The sequence below is a fragment of the Cyrtonyx montezumae genome, unplaced genomic scaffold (genome assembly GCF_038088225.1).
Source record: "Cyrtonyx montezumae isolate F1298 unplaced genomic scaffold, pur_monq_1.0 scaffold_1, whole genome shotgun sequence".
NCBI lineage: Eukaryota > Metazoa > Chordata > Aves > Galliformes > Odontophoridae > Cyrtonyx > Cyrtonyx montezumae.
The window spans coordinates 8039015-8061267 of NW_027071825.1; the positions used below are offsets into that span (position 1 = coordinate 8039015).

Genomic DNA, 22253 nt, shown 5'->3' on the forward strand with positions numbered 1-22253 from the left:
TTTACCCGTCCTGTTAAAGCCTGGATCGCTCCCTTGGGAGCAGGGATATTCTTTCAGGGTGGAAGCAGGTGAGTGCTAAGGAGCCAGGAGGAGTTAAGCCCCACGGAGTGAGGCTGTGATGTGATTCAAAGTGTGTGGATGTTTACCCAGAAGCTGCCTTGCTGGTGAAAGAGTCAAAAACAGGGCTGCAGCTCACAGCCATGTGCTGAGGTTCCCAAGCAGAATAAAAGGATGTTACTGGAGAAACATGCACATTGTTAGCCTGTCTGATGGAGAAAATGTCTTTCTTCTTGCACGTCCTCACTTCTGAAACATTTTTGCCTGCAGACTCTTCCCCAGATGAGGAGGAGCCATATCCTTCAGTATGCCCATCCCTATCAGCTCCAGGTGATGTCTCACTGAGAGGAACTTCACTGAGAGTTCACTGATGCGCTTCTATTCAGCTCTAAACAAAAGCCTGAGCAGAGACAATGAGATATGACGCTGGAGACAGCAGCAGAGAGCTCTTCTCCGGCTGGAGGTATGGGAAAATGTAATACCCTGGGAAATGTGTTGGAAATGGCCGTCTGATCCCACTGGTGTGCTGATGGGTAAGGGTTTCTATTTCCTTATTCATTTTTCTGTTACTTATGTGGGGATTTTTTATTTTATTTATTTATTTATTTATTTATTTATTATAGTGGCTGCGGAGTGTTAACATGACAGTGATTTTGGGCTCTTGCATTAGAAATCCATGTGGTATCAGTTTTCTCCCTGTTGCCTTTATGAATGTGATTTGACAGCAGAGGAGGAAAGAAGCTAGGGAGCGAGGCAAGGAAGTAGAGATGAGAGAGCAGACTGTTGTTTGCAATCAGGCTGGGATGAGAATTGCTCTTCTGTCTGTAAAACTGAAGGCATCACCAGCAAACTGCTGGCAATTTGGCTTCTGAAAATTTGGCTTCCCAGCAAAGTTCAGTGAACTCAAAGCCAGCTCCCATCACATCCAATAACCTCTTTCATGGACAAGTTACTGTTGTCAGTGAAGGATATGTGTTCCTGCCTTTTGGTCCTAGAAAAGGGTAGATTCCCACACAGGCTCTCTTCTAACTTAATTTTCTCATTTGCAATGATCCTGCATCCAGGATCTGGAGGTGCTCCTGTGGGAAAATCACATCAGTATGGCTTTACACTTGCTGGAGCACACAGACTTCCTGGCCCCTTCTACATGATCTCCTACGATCACACCATCATGCAATGTGATGCATGGTAGAAAGAGTGGTTTAGCAGGCAAAGCCCCCACAAATGCTCTAGGGACTCGCATTCATTTTTTCTACCTCCACATTGACTTCTGTGTGGATGGAGGGTGTCTTGTCGTGCACTTAGAGAACCTGAGCAGTTAATGGCTTAGTAGTTGACTCAACCTGCCTATTCGGGACATTTTAGAGATGTCCTGACTTGCCTTCTGAAGCCTTTTATTCTCCACTGGCTAGAAGTTGGACTGGATGACTAGTTTTAACTATAGGACAACTGAGTCATGGAGTCAGTCCCACGTCCTGTTATAACTAGGTACCCTTATCCTTCACAAATATATTGCATTCACACTGTGGTGAGGGGCTGTTCCTAGCAGTACTGGGGGTCTGTTATTTTGGACAGATGTTGTCTGGGTGATGATGAGGCTCTGTGAGGCAGAGCCAAAATCTTAGCTCTGGGTCATCACGTGCCTAGATTCAGTTGGGCTTTGTCCAGCCGTTGGATCAGGGAGAGCCCAGATTTGAGAGCAGGCTAGGATTTGTACTTCAATGTTGGTACCAGCAAACATGGAGAAGAGCTGATCACTTGGAATAGTGGTGAAAATTACCTTTTGGTTTCTTGCTGTAACAGCTGCAATTTCTTTTCTTCCTCTGCAGTGATTTCAAAGGAGCAGAAGACCAGAGAGAGCCTTCTCAGCATTGTGTGTGCCCTGTGAGAACTGAAGTGACCTCTGAGACTCACTTCAATATGTTCAGTGAAAAGAGCAGCGCCTCTCTGACCCAGAAACCCAACCAGAAAAAGACTCGACCTCAGGGCCTCCCCTCCCCTGCCCTCTGCTGTGCATGTGGACTTTGCATCATGCTGGCAGGGATCAACATCACTCTAGTAGGAGCATTTGCATTCGGGACCTTCCTCCCCGTGAATAACCCTCCCATCATCATTGGACCCATCTTGCTGGTGGTGGCCTTCACATTCTTCGGTGCCTGCTGCATCTGCAGCCGAAGGCCACCTGCTCATGGGGCCAGAAAATCCAAACCGGGTTCCAACATCGGTCTCATCAAACCTGGCAACACTGCCTTTGAAATTGAAACTAGTGAGCACACAGTGCAGGATACCACTGCTGTTCAGCTGAGCCCAACAAATTCCCCCATCTCCTCGAAAAAGTCCACACCGGTCCATGAGAACTCAAAGGCTTGCAAACTCTTCACCATGGAAGGCAATGGGCCAGTGGCCAAGTACACGCCAGGAGGAGAGGCAATACAGCTCAATCTGCCCAGGGACCTGGCCACATCCTAAACCCAAGCAGAGTTTTGTTAGCAGCCAGCTAGGTGCTGCAGTGGATGGGCTGGAATCTGAGGTGTGCCATCTGTCAGAGGTGTGGGAAAAGTGCTCGTGACAAGCCAGCAGGCAGACAGGCTTCTCTGAATCAGTTGAAGGAGTAGGGATGAAACAGCAGGAAAATTCCAGAGTTTTGCTGATCAGAACTTGCCCATTACTTAGCTTCACTAAGAAAATTGCTAATGATGTCACTGTGAAAGGATGAACTGGACAGTTCCTGGGGAAAGACTGGCTTTTAAGGGAGCAAATTGGAAGAGAAGGATGAAATAGTTTGTCTAGCAGGAGGTGGCAATGTGGTGACTGGAAGGAGGGGCTACGCGGGGCTGACAAATGACAGCTCTTTCTCTTCAAAAGTGAAGCAATTCTTGGATGTAATAGAAGCAGGAATGCAGTAAATTACAGCTTGCTGCCACTCAGCCACAAGAAGATTTCAGCATTTTAGGGCCAGGCTTTGTGGCAGTAGAGACATAATATATATGTTTACTATTGAAAAAGCAGTGTGAAACAGTCTCCCCTCCTTTGGAAATTCTTGCCCCATTTTTCCTTCATTTGGTTGACTTTGTCATCCATTATAAGAGACAATGAATCATGGGGATCGCAGTTAGCACTGGCATTTTCCTTGTTTTGATCATGCTGGGTTGCAGTGGTGCTGCTCAATGCAGTGCATATTTTGGAAGGTCAGTGTGGCTGAATCCTCGGGAACAAACTCCTGGGGTAACTGGAGGTTGAGAGGACCCTGCAGATTAAATATCTGGGCAATACTTATGCCCTGAGTTCTGGGGGAGGTATCTTCCTTTCCATCATTTTATGGAAGTTAGGCCTGGGACACATTGCTGAATGGGCTTCAGCAGAGCTGTGCAGGAAGATGCTGATGGTATTTTCTTCCCTGAGGAGGCTGCCAGATTTATTGCATTCAGTGGGCGACCACGTTTGGAACTCCTTGCTGCAGGAAACTGGCTGCTGAAGGTACTCCTGGGCTTGCAAGTCAATGGGATGAGTTTGGAGAAGAGAATCCTTGAAGAGCCCCTCCACGCAAAGGTACCTCCAGCTCAGAAAGACCCTGAGATATGCACAGGGTATGGATTATTGCTGGCATTGTATTCTTCCCTGGGAAGAACTGCTGTGCTAATAGATCTCATTTTCACATGAAAATTCGCATATTTACTGAGGTGTGGGATCAGTGAGGAAGAAGAGCTGCACTGGGCAGAGCCTGTTTGTTGGGAAGCAGCAGCAAGGGGATGGATTTTGAGTGTATCTTGTCCAACCAAAGTGCTTCCCAGCCTCCAACACGTTATTCCTTAGGAACTTATTGAGCTGGAAATGATGCCTGTATTAAGTAGCCCTGAATGGATACCTTTTTATTCTGTCAACTTATATCATCCACGATCCTGCAGCATGGAGTTGCATGATTTATGAAAGGCCATGAAGATCCCTATCCTTGTTTTATTTTCAGCATGCACCCTGCATATCCCCTTTGATGCCCCAAGCTCTTTGATTAGAAGGGCCAGCAAACAGCTCATGCCTCCCCACTGCACTCAGATTTTCTGGGTCCATTGTCTCATTTCTTACAGTCATCTGTTTCCTATGGTACTTCACCTCTCTTGCTGTCAGAGGGAGGTAATGCTTCCCAGCTTGGCCAGCAACCCATTCAGCCCGAATCAGTGCTTTGCTGCTTGAGGCCAGCACATAAGTATATGAGGAGCTGGAGGGGCTGAAGGGAAGATGCTAGAAGGGAAGGCTGTAATGTGCCCAAGGTTCTCCTGGGCAACCAGCAGACTGTGAGGGCTGTATGGTTGGTGTGTTGGGATAGGTGATGGTAAATGGGGGGTCACAGAGGAGCTGTGGTGCTGTGTCCATGCACGTAGTCCTGGTTGCTTTGAGGATCTGTCACGGGGCTGCTGGCTGAATTTCATTCTTCAATGAGAGGGAAGCAAAAACTCTGGCTTGAATGCTGCCTTTACCAGTTTCTTCTACATCAGGGAATTAGATTCATGCGATTTTTAGCCTACTGGCAAGGAGGAGCAGAAGCAGGAGGATTCATGACTGGGAGGACATAGGCTCAAATCTATGCTTCAGCCTCCAGGTCCTGGGCAAATCATTTAATTGCACTGCTGCCCAGCTGCCTGCCTGTGCAGGAGGGAAAACAGCTGCTCCCAGCCCTGGAGAGCTGCTTTAACGAGCTGCTAAGCAGGAGGGTTGGTACTGGCACACCTGAATTTGGAGACTACTTGAAGGTGGATGGGTCTGTCTGGTCTGATCTCTGTGTGATCTCCTTTAGAGTTTGTTTTCACAGGTGATCTCTGCTTCCAGCACTGACTTCTTTTTGGCTGGTGGGGACTGCAGCTCTGAACTAAAAGTTGCCATGGTTTTTGCCTGCTGGTAATTGCTACAGGAATTAAGCAGGGTAACTTGCTGACCCAGGTTTGGCTCCCACATTGCTGGCTCCCCAGCATTATGGAATAGCACACAACGCCCTGGAAGTCCTTCTGAGGCATTGCCCACAGGAATATAGCTACTGCAGTGCTTTTCTTTGGGCACTTGGAGGCAAAAGGTAGTAAAACCAAGTGGTAACCATGCAAATCCTTCTTCTACTCACTGAAGGCTTGCAAACTGAGTCTGGAGCATGTGTGCTGAAATCGCTCCTAATCTCAGTTGCACCATGAAATGCTACCAGTGATGGGTAAAGCAATGGCAGATCCCACACAGGAACACCTGCTGCTTTCCCAAGCATGGATGCTCTGCTTTATCCTTTTGATATCTTTTGGGATTTCCATGTCTGTCTGTCTGCAACTGTGATTGGCTGTACTAATGTCATTGTGAATTTGTGCCTTCTTTATGTGTACCAGGAGAAAGGGAGGCTTTCTTGTGCTCCAAGTCACAGTTTCTATTGTGAGAGTCTTTTTAGAAAAGAAAAAATACTATGTGCAATGTAGATTCTGGAAAAGATGGACTCATTAAAATGATTGTGCTTGGTGAGCGTTTGGCTTGCCTGCTCTTCCAGTCTGTTGGTACCCTATGGGCATGCCCTAAAGCAGCCTCTATTTGGTTTTTCTTGTGCTCCATGCTGTCTTGCTTGATCCTCCAACCTGGGCAACTACCTTCAAGAAAAGAACATCCTTTGGAGTTCACATTACCTCTGTTCTGAATTCAACTTCTCTGGTGGTGAAATAGAATCACTGAGGTTGAAAAAAACCTCTAAGATCACCCAGTCCAACAAAACTCGTCCCCACCTTGTCCATCAGTGCCACATCCCCACAGTTCTTGAACAGCTCCAGGCATCCTTTCCAGGCCTGGTTATGGATGTTTAAACTGTGGTGTGGGGAAGAGCTAGAAGCTGTATCTCTGTGTGCATGTGTAGGGTGGGTGCTGTCACCTTTCTGTGCTTTTTCTGGGCTTAGCCCATCATGGTCTCCTGGAGATGAGGCAATGAGGGACAGCATGTGGGGAAAAAAGAGGATTTGAGAGTCTTGCAAATTCACCCCATGAAAGGACTTCTGTCCGATGTGCAGCCAAGTGATTTGATACAAGAGGAAATCTTTCTGCTCCAGGCAGACTGGCTGGTTAAAGACCTGGGAAATTAGCTGGTTAAGAAGACTCTGCTGACAACATGTGTAAAATGCAAACCTGCTTCCTTCAGAAGAGATTTCTTTTGACCTTTAGAAATAACTTCCTAGAAGGGCTTTTCTTAAAGAAATAGTCAGAGAGAAAAGCAAAGAAGAGGGTTTGCTGAGCATCTGCTGGTGCTCTCCTGAACCTGCAGCAGTCCTGCCACCTTCCAGCACTAACCCCGACCCTGAGCATCCCTTTCTATCTGGAAGAATGACCTAGAACCATTACATGGACTACAACTAACCCTTTCTAGTTCCAAGCCCAAATATATTTTATTTTTTACTTTTTTTTTTAACCTTGTGCCACCAATGTCTTTTATCCAAGATACCTCCAGAAAATGTCTGCCTCTGAAACATTTTAGTTTTGTTGCAGATTTCCTGGAGCCCCCCTGTGACAGGGCTCAGCTGGCTCGCCCCCTCCATCCTTCTCTCCTGTGGGATGCCTGTTGTTCCCTGACGCCCTCGCCTCTCTGTGGCCTGTTGCTCCATAAATGCTGCAAAAGAATGGCAGTTTGTGAGAACTCACAGTGAAATTTCAAGCCTTCCGAGTCTCTCTGGGGCTAGATGGGGCTAGTTTTTTTTTTCCCCTAGGCAAATCCTAGAAAAGGGAAAAAATAAAATCCATGAAAATGCTGAAATATCCATGAAAATGTGAAGTTTATATTTGCAAAGTCTCTCTGAAAAAAAAATATAACTGAGTTTTTATGTCATTAGTCTCCAGTGCATCCATAGCAAATGTGCTCAGCGTAGAGGCTGAAGGCTGCTTTTCTCCAACTGCCAGATGCTGTCAACATGCATCAGAGAGATCCTCAAACAGGGGTGACTGCCCCGCTTATGGCATGCTCTAGGGAAGGTTTTCTACAAGTCCTAACCCCTCACTGTCAGACCAATGGCTCCAAAGAGCTCTTTGTAGTGGTGCCTCAGAGGGACACCCTGCCTGTGTCCCCCTGGGTGTTGCAAAGCTGTAGGAGGGGAGATGCTCATCCTTCTCCTCAGCACCTGCTCTAGGACCAAGAACATGGTGTTAACCCAAACCATGTGCTCTCTCATGTCCATCTCTGGGGCTGTGGTGCCTTACCAGATCCCCTGCTTTCATTGGGTCTGAAAAGCCAAAACTCACTCTGCCAGTGCTTTTTAATAAGGGCACGGTGTGCCCTTCTAGAGTGATCTCTCCTATTGAAATCCTCACCTGGATTTCTAGTATTCACCTGCTATGCCAGAGGGCACAGCTATGAATGCAGCTCTCTGGCCTGATGGATGATTGATGGAGATTTTCTCCTACACACTGCATAAGAAGAACAGAGATGGGTTCTCTCTGAAGGAGCAGTGAGCTCACTGAATGACCCTGCTCTCTTTGTTTTCCTGAGAAATGATGCATTTCTCTGGCATAACACTGGAATTGGCTCTGGGCATGGCTCTGGGCTACACATACTTTCATGCAGTCTCATTAAAACCATGTCTTTGATTCTTAAACTCACATTTGTTCTAGAGGGGAACTGTCTGCTGGGAGAATTAATTCCTCTGACTCCACTCATCTCCCTGGAAGTACTGCTGTTGTTTTCGATTTCATGGCTCAGATGATTACTCTTTTCCAGCACCCAAGAATAACAAGATTAGGGAATTCATGGCAGTGAAGGCACAGAAGAGGGATTGGCTAAAAATACCCGACAAGATAAATTGAATTTACCTTTGAAGAGAAAAAGGAAGGGGTATGTCAGGGAATTACATTACTAGTGTGATGTGACTGTGCTGTGACTGAGTGACAGCTGAATTCTGCTCCTCAGGTATGGGCAGGGCAGGGCTCTTTTGGAGGAAAAGATGTGCAGCAGTGCTCAGAGTCCTGGGGTGAAATCAGAAATGTGAGTGTAGCCCTCGAGAACAGGCTGCCAAGGGAGATGGCGGGGTCATCATCCCTGGAGGTGTTCAAGAACTGTGGGTTTGTGGCACTGAGGGATGTGATCAGTGGGCATGGTGGGGATGGGTTGACAGTTTGACTGGATGACCATAATGATTCTGTGAAAACTGATCCAAAAGCATTGGGCCTTGGCTGAAGGTGATGGTGCTGGAGACAGAAGCATCCAGAGGTTGAAATTCTGCTACCTGTGAGGGGTTGAACTCCGATGCTATGCAAGGGAAGGAAACTCAGGAAAGGTTGGTGAAACTGGGGCATTTTGGGATGATCCAGGCAAGCTGGTGGAGTGGGATGGGATGAAGAGGGCTGCTCTTGTGTGTGGGTCTACAGGAATGCACTGAAATTGTGGATTCTGAGAGTTTGCAAAACTGGAATGGGGGTATTCTGAAATGCAGCTGGGTACTGTCGCACCCTAAAGGAAACATGAGCTTCTGTGTGGGATGACAAGGAAGAGGCCCCCTTGGAGGGACACCTGCTAAAGGGAAGGGCTCTTCTCCTGTGACACCAGCAGCACTTCAGCAGGATAACGTTCGCACCATCATTAGGCTTAATGCTTCTGTTATTTGTGCTGTCAATTCTCTTAATGGTGCTCCAGCAGCATGGAGTGGAGTGAGTCATGACAGTAATTATTAACCAGGCTATGGCTCTGAAAAGGCACCCAAAGTTCAATGCCGTGCCAGCCCTGCTTGGTGTGGATGGAGAGCATTCGTTAATGAGCAGGTGCTGGGGGGAGAAAAGGAAAAAGGCCATGCGGTGTGGGATGTTTTGCTTTATTATACTCACAGCAAAATACATAGCAGCAAGTGGAGCCGAGGGCTCACCTCTTGCTCCCCTCATCCCCGTGGTTCTGAGGGCACTTGAGATACAGGCTCTTGGGGTTTTGCCACATCAGCAATGTGATGGAGAGGTGGCTCAGCCCTTCCCACCAGCAGTGTCTGTCTGACTGGGAAAAATCCCATCTGTACATCAGTAGGACACGTGTCTCTGCTCCCATAGTCTTCCACCCTTAAACAAAGGCATGCAAAACCCTTTCCTGGCCTTCAATCATTTTTCAATTAATTCCCTGGGCTCCAGAGCCTTGTTTAAAGCTTAGGGGCTTAAATCTTTTTTCACAAAGGCTATTTTCTGCTCCAGATGGTGGAAATTAGGAGGTAGAAGTGAGAAAAAGAGCAGTCTTGAACACACACTACTTACTCTGGCCTGTTGTACTAGGCAGGGTGGGTGGATCACCTGAAATGCCTGTGTAGCCCTGTCTCCCAGCAGATGAAGCTAGAATCTTATGGCTCTATATAGCTACTCTGCCCCGAGTTTCGACTTGTTTCTATTTGCAGGGATAGGCTAAATCCTGCTGTACTTTGCCAACATATTCCAACTGGACCTGTTCTGATGAAAATTTCTAGACAAACTCTGCATTGAGTTTCATGCTTTACCTCCAGTTTATTAGAGAATCAGGGAATGGCTCAGGCTGGAAGGGTTGGATCATTGAGCTCCAAGCCTCTGCCATGGGGTGCATGCCCCCCACCCAAGTCAGGCTGCACAGAGCCCCATTCAACCCAGCCCTGGGTACCTCCAGAGATAGGGAATTGGACCCACAGTGATAACTGTGCCCCTGAATGGAAATAACTCTGTGCAGGCTCCTTGCATCGTGCCTTCCCAAAAGTGAAGTTCTGCAGCAGCAAAAATAAAAATAGTCATGAAAAAATCTCTCTACATTCTTAGCTTTAATTCACTCCCTACAACAAGAGCTACTTCAGCTGAGGCAGGCAAGTGGCTTTCAGATGTACTATTTATCAGCTCCCTGAATGTAATCAGAGCCAGTGTGATCCGATTAGATGGCAGCAGGGCAGGACAGTGCCATACATCCTGCACGCAGTGCTTGGGAGGAGGAGGGGATGCAGTGCTGCACAACACTCCCATTCAGGTTGCAATGTCGTCCTCCCTTTGGTTTCTGTGACCAAGGTGAAAGATCCTGTTGCCCCCAAAAGCTCTTCAGTGTCTACCGAAGACTGAGCCTTTAACTGCTGTGTACCCTGTGGGCTGTGCTGAGGCTCAGGGGAGACCATATCACTCTCTACAATGTCCTGAAAGAAGGTGAAGGCAGTGTGGGTTGATTGGCCTCTGCTCCCAAGTAAGAGCAATAGAATGGGATAGAATGGTTTTAAGTTGCTCCAGGGGAGGTTCAGGTTGGATATTAGAAAACAGTTTTATCAGAAAGAGCAGTGATGCCCTGGCTCAGGCTGCCTGAGGAGGTGGTGGGGTCACCGTCCCTAGAGGCATTCAAGAACCATGGGGATGTGGCACTGAGGGACGTGGTCAGTGGGCATGGTGGGGTGGGTTGGGTTTGGACTGGATGATCTTAGAGGTCTTTTCCAACCTTAATGATTCTGTGACTCTATGTGCCAGAAGAAGGCAGAGCAGAGGGGTGATGTCAGTGTCAGGGTTGGGAATTAGAAGAGAAGCATGGAAATATGGTGACTGAGGAGCTTCATACTGCTGTCTCCCTCATTTATCTTTTTCTTTTTTTTTGTTTCCTTTTTCTCTCTCAGCCGAATCAGCCAGTCTAATAAAAGATATTGCCTCTCCCTATAAACCTTTCCTCTGGAGATTTCACCACGCCGAGGTTGCTATAACAACACCCGAGCTCTCTGCTTGGGTGGAAGGGAAGAGGTGCTGGGAGGACTGGGAGAAGACAGCCGAGCTGCCAGGGTGTGAGCACCATGCACACAGGGTGGAAGCATGCCTTGCTCTCAGTGCATTTCTATGAATGTGGTTTAGCCAATATTGCCATGCTTCACCTCCTCAGATTCTGAGGTCTCCTCCAAGGGGTGGAATTCCCATTTCCAACAGAGAGGAAATGGGTGCCACCTTCCCTCTGGCTGCAGCTTGGGAAGGTCCTACCCTACTCCTTAAAGCAGTTGCATGAGGGCTGCTGTGATTTCTTTGGGGCTGGAAAGAGTCAAGGAGGGCACAGGTGAGGAAAAGGAGGGAAGAACTGCCAGCAGACACGTGTAGGGGATGTTTGTGCTGGGAAATGGTTTAATGGGCATGCTGGGGGTGGGTTGGTGTTGGACTGGATGATTTTAGAGATTTTTTCCAATCTTATTGCTTCTATGAAATAGTAACTCACATGCAGGCCAAAAAAAAAAAAAAAAGTATGGCAGGAGAGCTCATCTGGGGTAGCTACAGACAGGGCACTCATCTCCACCCTTTCTGTTCTGTTCAGCTGAGTGCAAATGCCACAGCGAAGCTCTGATAACTCTGTCAGCTGAGGGTTTATTGGAACCAAATCTTCATTTTTCCCTCCCAAGTTGTGGATTAGAGGCTCTGAATTGTTAAACAGTAGAGGATTGCCAAGAATTGGGAGTTTGTTAAGCACCCTGAGAGCTGGGCATTAGAGAAAGTTAAATTATTATTCGCAGATCCCCTGCAGAACTGAATATTTGTGGCTCAATTTTGTTTTCCAGAGTCTCATCATTTCTTATGACAACTATACTTTATAGAAATGTCCACAGAGAAAAAATTGCCTTTTGTCTTGGGCCCAAATTAAGCAAGCTCAGGCAGTGAATATTTGGGTTTCAAAATAGTTGGATAATGTAATCCCAACATCTATTGATCCCCTTCTGCACTGGAATCCTATGACTAAACATCTGCAAGGCAATTAACAGCTTCGAGTACAAATTCATTGCAGATTTATCAATGGGTACTGAGTTTCAGACTGAGAAAAGACTGTCTTTTAATCTGCTTACTTTGTGGAGTGTAGTACACATATATATGTATGAAAAAAAAGCAGCTACATGTAGCTGAAGGTAGACTGGAGGCCAACCCACATCAGTCCACACGATTCCTGATACGGGACAGAGGAAGGGAAACCTTTCAGCAAAATAGCCACCATTTCCCCTAAATAATGTATGCTTCTAAATAAGAAATAAATAAATAAACAAACAAAAGTTTAAAAATTCAGAAGTTTCAACCAAACCCCAACATGGATGGCAACACTGGCACTGGTTTGTGACTGTGCTCCCGGCTGCTGGCAGCTGCTGCCTGCGGTTAGCGAAGTGATTCCCACACTGGGTAATTAATTGGCACAATCTGTTAATGAGGTTTACAGTGTACTTTGTGGGCCATCTGGACAAAAGATGATTTGCGGGGATGACTGCAATGTGTCCCTGCCTTTTATCCTTGGTAATGATTAAGTATGGACTAATTACCAGGGGGACAAACCGGTTACAAAGAGCAGGGGCTCACAGCGATGGCTCTGCAACGACGGGCAGGAACTGCTGCTAACAGGAAAACCTATGTCTGTAAGGCACAGACCCTGTGGTGAGCTTGGCCGTGGCACTGCCCAAGGCAAAACCTGAGAAGCATTGGGGATGCTGTGATGTACAGATGCTACAGGATCGCACAACAGATGCTTTCTGGGGAGGTGGTGGATGCCCCATCCTTTGGACAGGGGTCTCTGAGCACCTGATGGAGCTGTAGTTGTCCCTGTTCATTGCAGGGGATTTGGACCAGATGGCCTTTAAGAGTCTCTTCCAGCTCCCATGATTCTATGATTCTATGTTTTGCCTTTGCCAGTAGCTCCACAGGATCTTCCCCAGCCAAAATTTTACTTACTTCTTGCCAGCATGGCTGTAAATACAAGACAGAAGTTTCAGGTTTTTTAAGCACTGCAATTCATCACTCCCTAATATAATAATCACCAGGTGTCTGGGGGATTATTTTGGTGGAAACAAGAATTATTCCAGCATAGAAGGTAAGAAAAGTGAGAAGAAACAGCACCATACCCCCCGCCCTTCTCTCAGACCCTAAATAATGTGATAGTCATGTCATCACCATTCGTCAGAGCTCATTTGCCTTGCAAGGAAATAAAAAGTGCTCAGCTCCAATTGATGCAGCAGGGGATACATGAGTGTCTGGAATGGAATCAGCTCAGTCAATCATGTGCAATATAACCCTCTGTGAAAACACCCTGGATCCACTTTGCAAAGTGACTCCAATAAATGACAAAACAATATACATGCACTCATAAGGAAGGAAGAGATTAAACAAAGACCTGGAGCTTATAATCATCTCTGCTCTAGGGTAGCAGTAATATACAGCAGTGGAAGCCTGACTGATGTATGTTTTAGCAGCTTTTGCAGTTAATATTTCAAATTTGTTTGTACCCAAAATGGTTAGGAAATAAGCATCTTCTGCTTCCCAGTGTATAAATGAATATTTGTGTGCCATGAGGGAGCTTCCCCAGTTCACCAGGTGCAAACCTCCATGCAGAGAGTTTGGGCATGTGAACAATGCTCAGCAAACACAAACTCTATACTTGTACACACTGCAGTTCTAATGCTTATTTTACCCCCCCTGATTCCCTCCAGACTCTCTGTTAGTGCAATAGGATTGCTTAACACGGGAGGCTCATTGCTGCCTCCTCCCACTGTGCTGGGAATGAATGGTGTTTTATTTATAGTCAGGACACAAAGCTGAAGGCCTGGGCTGAGGAGCTGCCAGCACCAGAGATGGAAATAATATCTGTGATTGACCTAAATGTTCAAGGCAACTGCTGACAGCCCAAACATAGCACAGGAGCAGAGCTTTTGGTGAGTAAATGGAAGGAAGTTTATACCCAAGGCTGCAGGAGGAAACCTTGGGGAATAAAACAGCCTTTCAGCAGCAAACACTGGCAGTGCTCAGCTGGACTGTGTCTCACTGCTCTGCCAACCTCCCTGAACTGCAGACAGCCTCCAGAACAAAGCGCTGGTTGAGGTGGAGCTTCAGGTTGGATATTAGGAAAGATTTACTCTCTGAAACAGCACATGGAGGTGGTGGAGTCAGCATCCCTGGAGGTGTTCAAGAGCCATGGGGATGTGGCAGTGAGGGATGTGGTCAGTGGGCATGATGGTTGGACTGGATGATCTTAGAGGTCTTTTCTTTTCCAACCTTAATGATTCAACGATTCTATGATTCTATGAATGCTATTGTCCACAGATTGGATTTGCCTCGTGTTGACACCTGTGGTTCCACAGCCTTTCTTGCAAGCACAAACATCCTCCTTCTGAGCACCCTGCTACAAACCAGCACAGGGCTGAGGATTTACTGAGCCTCCTCTCTGGGCATTCAGAAGTGGTTTCTGTCTCCCACTTCATCTGCATGACATCTTGCAGGCTTGAACTGCTGGAGCCTGTGCTCCAGCCACGATTATTGCACACAATTTCCCTCCTCAACTGCTCTGGCAGGTAATAAAATTATCCTCCTTCCCTGTCTTGTCAGCCAGCCTTAATTCAGTGATAAATTTTTGTTCCACGGGAAGAGATGGGCAGGAAGGGAGGAAGGAGTCAAATAGCCACAAACAGAAGTAATGAATGCTAATGAATTTATAGGGATTACACCAATCCTTCAGCTGAAGCTGCAGAGCCACACAGTGACACAGAATCCTGCAATCTGTCTGCATCTGGCTGCAGTAAATAATTCACAAGATGCAAATCTGCCCTTTGGTGCAATTTATTTGGCAACAACAACAACAAACCAAGGTAAACATTCCACTTGGCTGAAGGTGGAGGAATGGGCAGTGACCTCAACTCAGTTGGAAATCCATCTGGCACCATGGGAGAAGCCGCTGAGTCTCCCAGATATGTATATATATATATATATATATATGTATTTATATAAATGTTTCATGGATCTTCATACTTCTATATAATTGTATATTCATGTTTTATGCGCATATATATGTATACATACCATAGATGCAGACTTTCCAAGACGATGCACTGAAAAATGGCTTTTGCCTGCCTCTTGCAGAAGTCTGGCAGCAGAGGGAGCTCGTTGCCCTTCTATGAACGATTTCTCACCAGTCTTACACGTCCTGAGGTTGTGGATCCCCTGCATCTCTAGGAGTGGGTGAAAGGATGCGATCTCGTCTGTCGCTGAGCAATATCTGCTGGATCTTCTCAGTTTGGGTAGATCCCAGACATTCCCATGTCTCATGGCTATTTGTTGTGATGTGGCGGTGCTGCTGCATACAAATACAACGTGCAAGAGTTCTAGTACCAGAGCATCCTCTAGAGCTGGACCCCAGGGAGATCTATCTGGCTGCCAAAGTTCACCTGGGCACTGGGACTTTAAAGGGATCTGCTTTCCATTGAAGGTTTTGCAATAATCAAAAAACATGTGTCTGGTAATATAAAATACCTCAAGGTTGAAGGGTAAGGTACTCAGTTATTTTGTCTTTCAGAAATTTGAAAGGTTTTTAAAATACAAGAAGCACAAGAAAGCAATTTTCTTTTCATCTTTTTCCTCTCCTCTCCTCTCCTCTCCTCTCCTCTCCTCTCCTCTCCTCTCCTCTCCTCTCCTCTCCTCTCCTCTCCTCTCCTCTCCTCTCCTCTCCTCTCCTCTCCTCTCCTCTCCTCTCCTCTCCTCTCCTCTCCTCTCCTCTCCTCTCCTCTCCTCTCCTCTCCTCTCCTCTCCTCTCCTCTCCTCTCCTCTCCTCTCCTCTCCTCTCCTCTCCTCTCCTCCCTTCCTCCTTTCTTCTCTTTCTTCTCTTTCTTCTCTTTCTTCTCTTTCTTTCCTCCTCTCCCTCCCTCACCTTCCTGCAGCATTCAGGTAGGAGCTCTGCTGTACCCCTGTGCTCAGCCACAACTCCCAAGCAGTCCCTGAGTGACGCGGTAGATGGCACTCCAGATACGATATTCTGGACCTAAAGCCACACTCCTGAAGTTAAACTAAAATTAAAAACCTAGAAAAGTTCCGGAGAGCTTTAAGCCTCTTAATTTAAATACAGATGCTGAATGTCTGGGAGAAATTCCTGACACTTGAAGCTGCTTTTCCCACCTTGTTCAATGAGAAAGGTTCCCTCCCTGAGTTATCAGCACAGTCGGAGTGCAGGATCCCTGCAGCAGGAGGTAGCTGAATGCAGTGAGATGTGGGAGAAGGCAGGGGGGAAAAGGGCACTGCTGGTTTCATTATCAGTCATAAAAACAAATCCTTCTCTCAAAAACTCCTCGCCCAGAAAGGACACGGTATAAAGCTCGGTGGAGAAATGGCATTGGATGTGGGTGCTTTCTGTGTCGGGCTGCTTCCAGCAGCAGTGTGTGGCTTTGTGGGAACAGTACCACATCCCTGACCCATTTTCTCTTCAGCTGCTTGCAGGAGTCCTCTGAACATCTATCTCAGCACTCTGCAGCCACAGAAGCTGCCGGGCTGTCACAGTGGCACCAATATAAAAGTACAACAGGAAGCACAGATTGTAACAAAAACAAGCAAATTATGGCTAATTCTAGTTCTTCTGAGCATTTGGGTGGGTCATGTTTGTTGGCAGGAGCCACCTCAGGTAGAGAAGCAGCAGGGCCCAGATTCACTGCAGTCAGGATGCAGCTGTTGACTTCAGCAGTGGCCTGCTCCATTTAAAACCCCTCTCCAGAAATCCCAAGTGCAAAACCTTTTGTGTTGCTGTCACTTTTTCCCCCATAAAGTGCAGTGATCTTCAAGAGCTCCCTATGATGTAGGTCATCAGAGCCTCTCTCTATCCTGCATTTCTGTGGGATGAATTGAAACCACTTACGGACATTCTTTACAAAGTGACACTTTGGGACATTTTTTAGCAAATCATCCGCCTTTAAACTGAAACTACAACAACAACAAAAAAAAAAAACATATAACTTCTTGTTTTTAGTTTGTTACTAAACTCTTTGATCTCAGAGGAAAAAACAAAAACTACTGTTAGTCTGTTATCTTATTGATTCATATTTCTTTGGCCATTTTCCTACCTTCTGTAACCCTAGAATGATAAATATGTTGGGCAAAAGGCACAACATCATCCCCCACAGAATGGAAGTCCTCTGTAGGTTCACTTCTCCCATGTAAAGTCCTCCAGGAAGCAGAACAGGGAAGAAGGTCTTTGCCTCTCAAGATTCCTCACCCAGGCTGCATTTTGGGGAACACATTCAGAAATGAGTGAGGTAGCTTGGAGGTTAGAAGCATCCAAATCCCAGCACAAAGCCATGGCATGTTTCAGCATGCTGAGACCTTCATGTTCAAGGAATGAAGAGTTTCATGGAGGTGTTGCCTGGGAATGCTTATTCCTGGCATTTGGTAGGATATAGACAGGAAACTCCATGCCTCTGCATAACCAGGCAAAACTGGAGCTGCTGAGCTATCCAGAGCAGCAAACTTGCTGCCAAAGTGACGTGCAACCTTCAGGTCTGTGCCTGCCTGAGCATGTCAGAGGGAGGCTGGATTATGGATGTCTGCTCCTCGCCGCCCCTCTCTATTCTTGTCAGTGGCAAAGGCAATAACAGGACGTTTTATATTCTGCAGGTTATGTCCTACATCAGTGACCCAGGTGCAAGAAACCTGATATTAAGTAAGCTGGGGAACTTGTGTTTCTTTCTTAATGGGATTCTGGCTGTCATTAATCCTCTACCAAGATGTGTGTTACCAGAAGAAGGCATGTGTAATCAGAAAGACTGATGTGCTGGTTTTTGGATGAAGTATGTTCAGTTGCCATGGTGTGGGAGGTCCTGCTGAGATAATTCCCACTGCGGAGCCAGAGACGAGAAGAGCCAGTGGAAGCACTGAGGGGCGTGTGGGCATGGTGGGGATGGGTTGGGGTTGGACTACATGACTTTAGGGTTTTTTTCCAACCTTAATGAATCTGTGATTCTATGTGTAGTGGGGCAAATAAGGCCAGCTGATCAGAGCTTATCGATCCTCTTCAAATCTTGGCATGGGCAGCCTGGTCTGGGTGGCCCTGCTTGAGTTGGACCAGGTGAAGTCCCTTCCCACTTCAGCCATTCTGTGACTGCAAAATGGGGCTCTGCTCAGTACTGGCCCCATGCTGTACCAGTCTAGTGTTCCCATACAGGTCCTGCAGCTCAGTGCCACTCTTGGAGACAAGCGGTCACCCTGCTCTGCCCACCAGAAATTCATCCATTCCCAGAGAACAGAGATCTTTCAGGGCTCAAAAAGATTTTCAGATTACAGCAATCTATTCCATACCTGTATTACATACATCAGCTATTTGAGAGTTTCCAAAAGCTCCTGTATGGCACAGCAGCTGCTGAAAAAATATCAAGAGTTGGGAGGGTGGTGATTGCACTGAGGGGTATTTACCTATTCATTATGTGGAATAACTGAATCAAACCCACAGCAAAATTCACAGGCACCCATGTACACAGTGACCAAAGGGAGTTCAGGGGCTTGCCACATCTCAGTTAAGATAAATAATAAACCTACATACCCTGCATGAAGGTTCCAATTAATAAAATGATAATAAAGGTAACAGAAGAACAAAATCGTTTGCTGAAATCCTGCTCCAGCACTCATCTCTTTGGGCTCGATCATTAACAAATATTTAATAAGTCTGGAAAAAAAAGAAAAAAAGCCAGGAAAATTTAATAGGATTTTTTTTGTTTGTTTTAAATCTTTAAGTATTTAATGAGCAGCTTACAATCAATTAAAGACCTCATAAACACAAGAACATAAACAACATCCGAAATTTCCTGCGTATTATAAAATGATTTTCCGTAGCATGGCTTGCGTGAAGAGATTAGCTATGCTTTGCAGCATAAAACATTATTCTGTAAAGGCATTATGTTTCAGCAAACACACCACGCTAATTGTATTAGTGGAAGTTCAGGTGAAGCATAATTCCTGGATTAGAAAATTGAAAGCACAGGCTGAACAGTGAGTGTTGGTCAGAAGACCAACGGTCTCAATGTTTTTTTTTTTTAATTATTATTATTATTTTTTTTTGATGGAGCTACCAGTGTATATTTTAATGCTACAGTCCAGGATGTTTATAAAGGTACCAACGTTTTAAGCAATGTTTAGCAAATGCAATGAAATAGATTATAGAAGGAAATTTCCTAATAGAAGGAAACACATTTCGTAATTATTTCAGATATTTAACCTAACCAATTAACTGTAGAGTTGGAAATAGTTCCTAAAATTCCTGTTACTCTAAAAATATTCCCTCTACTGACAATCCACTCAGTTGTTTCTCAGATTTGAAAATAATTAACTTGTACTACAATGGACATATGTGGAACTTAAACAATGTAGTCATTGAGAATGTAATTTTGGCCAGCACGGACATGACCCACAGCTCCCTCAACCTGATTTTTGGACTGGGAGAACATGCACTGAGCATCCTGCAAAAAAAAAAAAAACCTCTGTCTTGTCACAGTGATCCCAATCGGGGTTTGTGTGATAGCAATATGCAATAAATAAATAATAATAAAAAAAGATCAAACATAAGAAAGAGAAGAAAAATGGCAGTCACCCTGAGAGGACGCTTCCCAGCATATGATAAATTGGAAAATGGACATACAGAACATGCCGGCATACATTTTTAATGGCCCAATTGCTCAATTAATTCTTTCCCTTTTCCCTTTTTAATGTGAAAATCGTCATAATTCCTCCCAGATTAGTATAGATACAGGCCGACAGACTCTCCTGCTCAAGGTATTTGCGGGACATAATTCATTCATAAAGCCATAATGCACTCATCTATCATCTGAAATATTTTTTTCCCATTCTTTTTTTTTTCCTTTTCCTTTCCCCCTCTCCCGTTTGTGCTTGGGGCTCTTGCTGAGTCTCTGGGCACTGATGTATTAGCTGGCATATGCAAGCTATGAATTATCAACTGAAAGGAGTCAATTATCCACTCTAAAAATGAGTGTCTGGGCACCAATAGCCTGAGGGGCCTTTTTTGTATTTACGAAATGATTTCATGGCAAGTAGAGGTGTGTGTAGAAGGGGGATCGAGGGGGGAGATGGGAAAGGGTTGATTTTTATTTTATTTTTTTCACCTTTTCCTTGTGTCCACCTCTGAACCTGAACAAGGTGAGGGAAAAGAAAAGAAAGAAGAAAGAAAGAAAAAGAACATTTAAAACTTTGAATGCAGTAATCCAAATAAAGTCTTTTCCAAGCGATTCCGGCTAGCTGGAAACAAGACTTGCCTGGTGGCCATATTGCCTGGGCTTCTCCTCCTCTATCTGGTCTCAGCTCAGCCTTCAATCAAAGCCAGAGCCCTGGCTGCCTTCAGCTGCTAATAGACTGGATAGGAAATAGGATATTGGATAGTTTTGTGGTCCCCAGTCTCTGGCCATGTGCCTTGTCACCTCCGCAGACATTGATTTCTCCCTTTCTCCCCACCACCCCCTGCTCTGCAGAGGGACTGGGGCCTACCAAGAGGCAACGGCACCAGCAGCCCTCACGTTGAGTTACGCTTAGGGAAATGAGGTCATTAGATGGAATTACGACTCGTTTTGATAGCTTGGTAATAGGTTTTAATGATGGAATTTAACACTGGACCCCCACTAGGGACAAGGCTGATATACATCCAGACAGGTCACTTAATAAACCTCCACTCAGTGTTTGAGTTGTGGAATTCAGGAGGCTCAGAAAACACAGCCCTTCCTAGACGAGCCAATGCATCACTGGCAAGTAGTCTCTTTGGAAGGCTTTTTATTGCTATTTTTGAGGTGTTTGACTTAAAACATGTTGTTTCTTAAAATATGCACATTTATTTTACCAGATGCATTTCTGATGAGGATTTATTTAGGTGGCAGATGTTTTTGTTAGACATGAACAGCCTGTTGTGCTCTTGGATGCTAAAGAGCTCATCCGATGGTGTGGTAAATTTTTTGAAAGTTTGAAGAGCTTAGCTGGCCTTTAATGTATTTGTTACTGACAGGTAAATTGCAGGTTAAGTGCAAAAGCAGCATTAGCAGAAGAGTCCTGGCTTCCACAAATCTACCTTGGCCTCTAATCTGAATACAAAAGGAAGGAAGGAATTAAATTTGACCCCTTGAATATGCTGTTCGCTCAGTCCTAGACTTATTTAGTAAGCTCCTCTAAGATGCTTTCTGTTTGTTCTGGCCTCACCTCAAGCAGGTACAAGAATGTCCACAAAAGAGAGCTCTTTACAGGGAGCAGAGTGGATCAAAGAGGGAGCCATCGCTTTGTGTGTCTCAACAATACAGAAAAGGCAGACTGGAGGCTCTCCTGAAAGGTGATTCATTTAATTTGCTCTCCAAAGGCTGTAATGCCATGATAGCTGTTGCAAATCTACACTGTTCCCAAAAAACAAGGGTCCCATGACAGCCACCAAGCCATGCACTGAATGGCAGATCACCTGTGTGCTCCACAAATCAAGCTCAGGCAAGGTGTTGATAGCTGTGAATCCCTACCCAAGCGTGTGAAGTTTGCCAGAGATGGACTTTACAGCAGGATGCTGGTGAGCAAAGAACGAGGTGTTTGAGCAATGGAGGTGATACGTAGCTATATGACTTGTTCTTACCTTCATTGCTTTTGAATCTGTGTAAACAACTGCAGTGTTCTTTGTACACTGTAAAGGAGAGTGTCTAAATAGGATAGGTGAGAAGAAAGGGTCTACCATCTGGAGACAGGCTCCCTGAACATGGAAGACAGACTTTTTATTGACTGCTGTATCTTCCAAAAGCAACCATGTGATGTATGTCTCTGTGTATGGTCTCTGAGTCTTGTAGGTAAGGAGGCAGACTCTTCAGGAAGGTACTTCACAGTCAGAGCAGACTTCTATCCATCTGTGTCAATGAGAAATGTCTCCATGGTGTATGATGTCCAGCTTAAATTAATTTCTAGGCCTCCTTGACAACCAAGAAGACTAGTTTGATAAAAGACTGTGGTGAGTTAATACAAGCTCTCCTTGTGAGTGTCCACATTTGCCTGAGGGAGATGCTACTTTATGGTTAGGTGCCGATGGATCCCACCACCCAGTTATCTTCACTTTGATCAGAGAACCATAGAGTCATTGAAGTTGAAAGAGACCACTAAGATCATTCAATCCAACTATTATTTGCCTTGTCGTGCTGCTATTTCCCAAAGATATATCAAGAGTCAGCAGTAGTATTGAATGTTAGAACTACAAGGTGGATTTAGGTTAATGTAATGGATTAGAACCATACTGGCAGAGCTGAGAGGGCTTCATCTATCCCACTCAACACATCAGACCCCTTCTGGGAAGGGATCCTGGCAAGCCAAGGAACAGCACCTTCTGCATTGTGGCTGGGAGACTTGTCAAAGCTCAAAACCACTTGGAAAATCCTTCTTTCATGGATATTTGAAAATAAAATGAATTTGGTTTTGTTGCTCTTATTGTTACCACCTGCTAGCAAAGCCTACCACCACAG

The 22253-nt window shown here is 45.6% G+C and overlaps 1 protein-coding gene across 1 annotated transcript; it reads left to right on the top strand.

Annotated features, from left to right (window-relative positions):
• Positions 1 to 551: 551 nt before the first annotated feature.
• TMEM275 (transmembrane protein 275) lies at positions 552 to 5536 on the top strand. The gene is made up of 2 exons (XM_065746269.1): positions 552 to 590; positions 1887 to 5536. The coding sequence occupies exon 2, from the start codon at positions 1978 to 1980 to the stop codon at positions 2524 to 2526; it is 549 nt and encodes a 182-aa protein (XP_065602341.1). The 5' UTR covers positions 552 to 590; positions 1887 to 1977; the 3' UTR covers positions 2527 to 5536.
• Positions 5537 to 22253: the final 16717 nt, after the last annotated feature.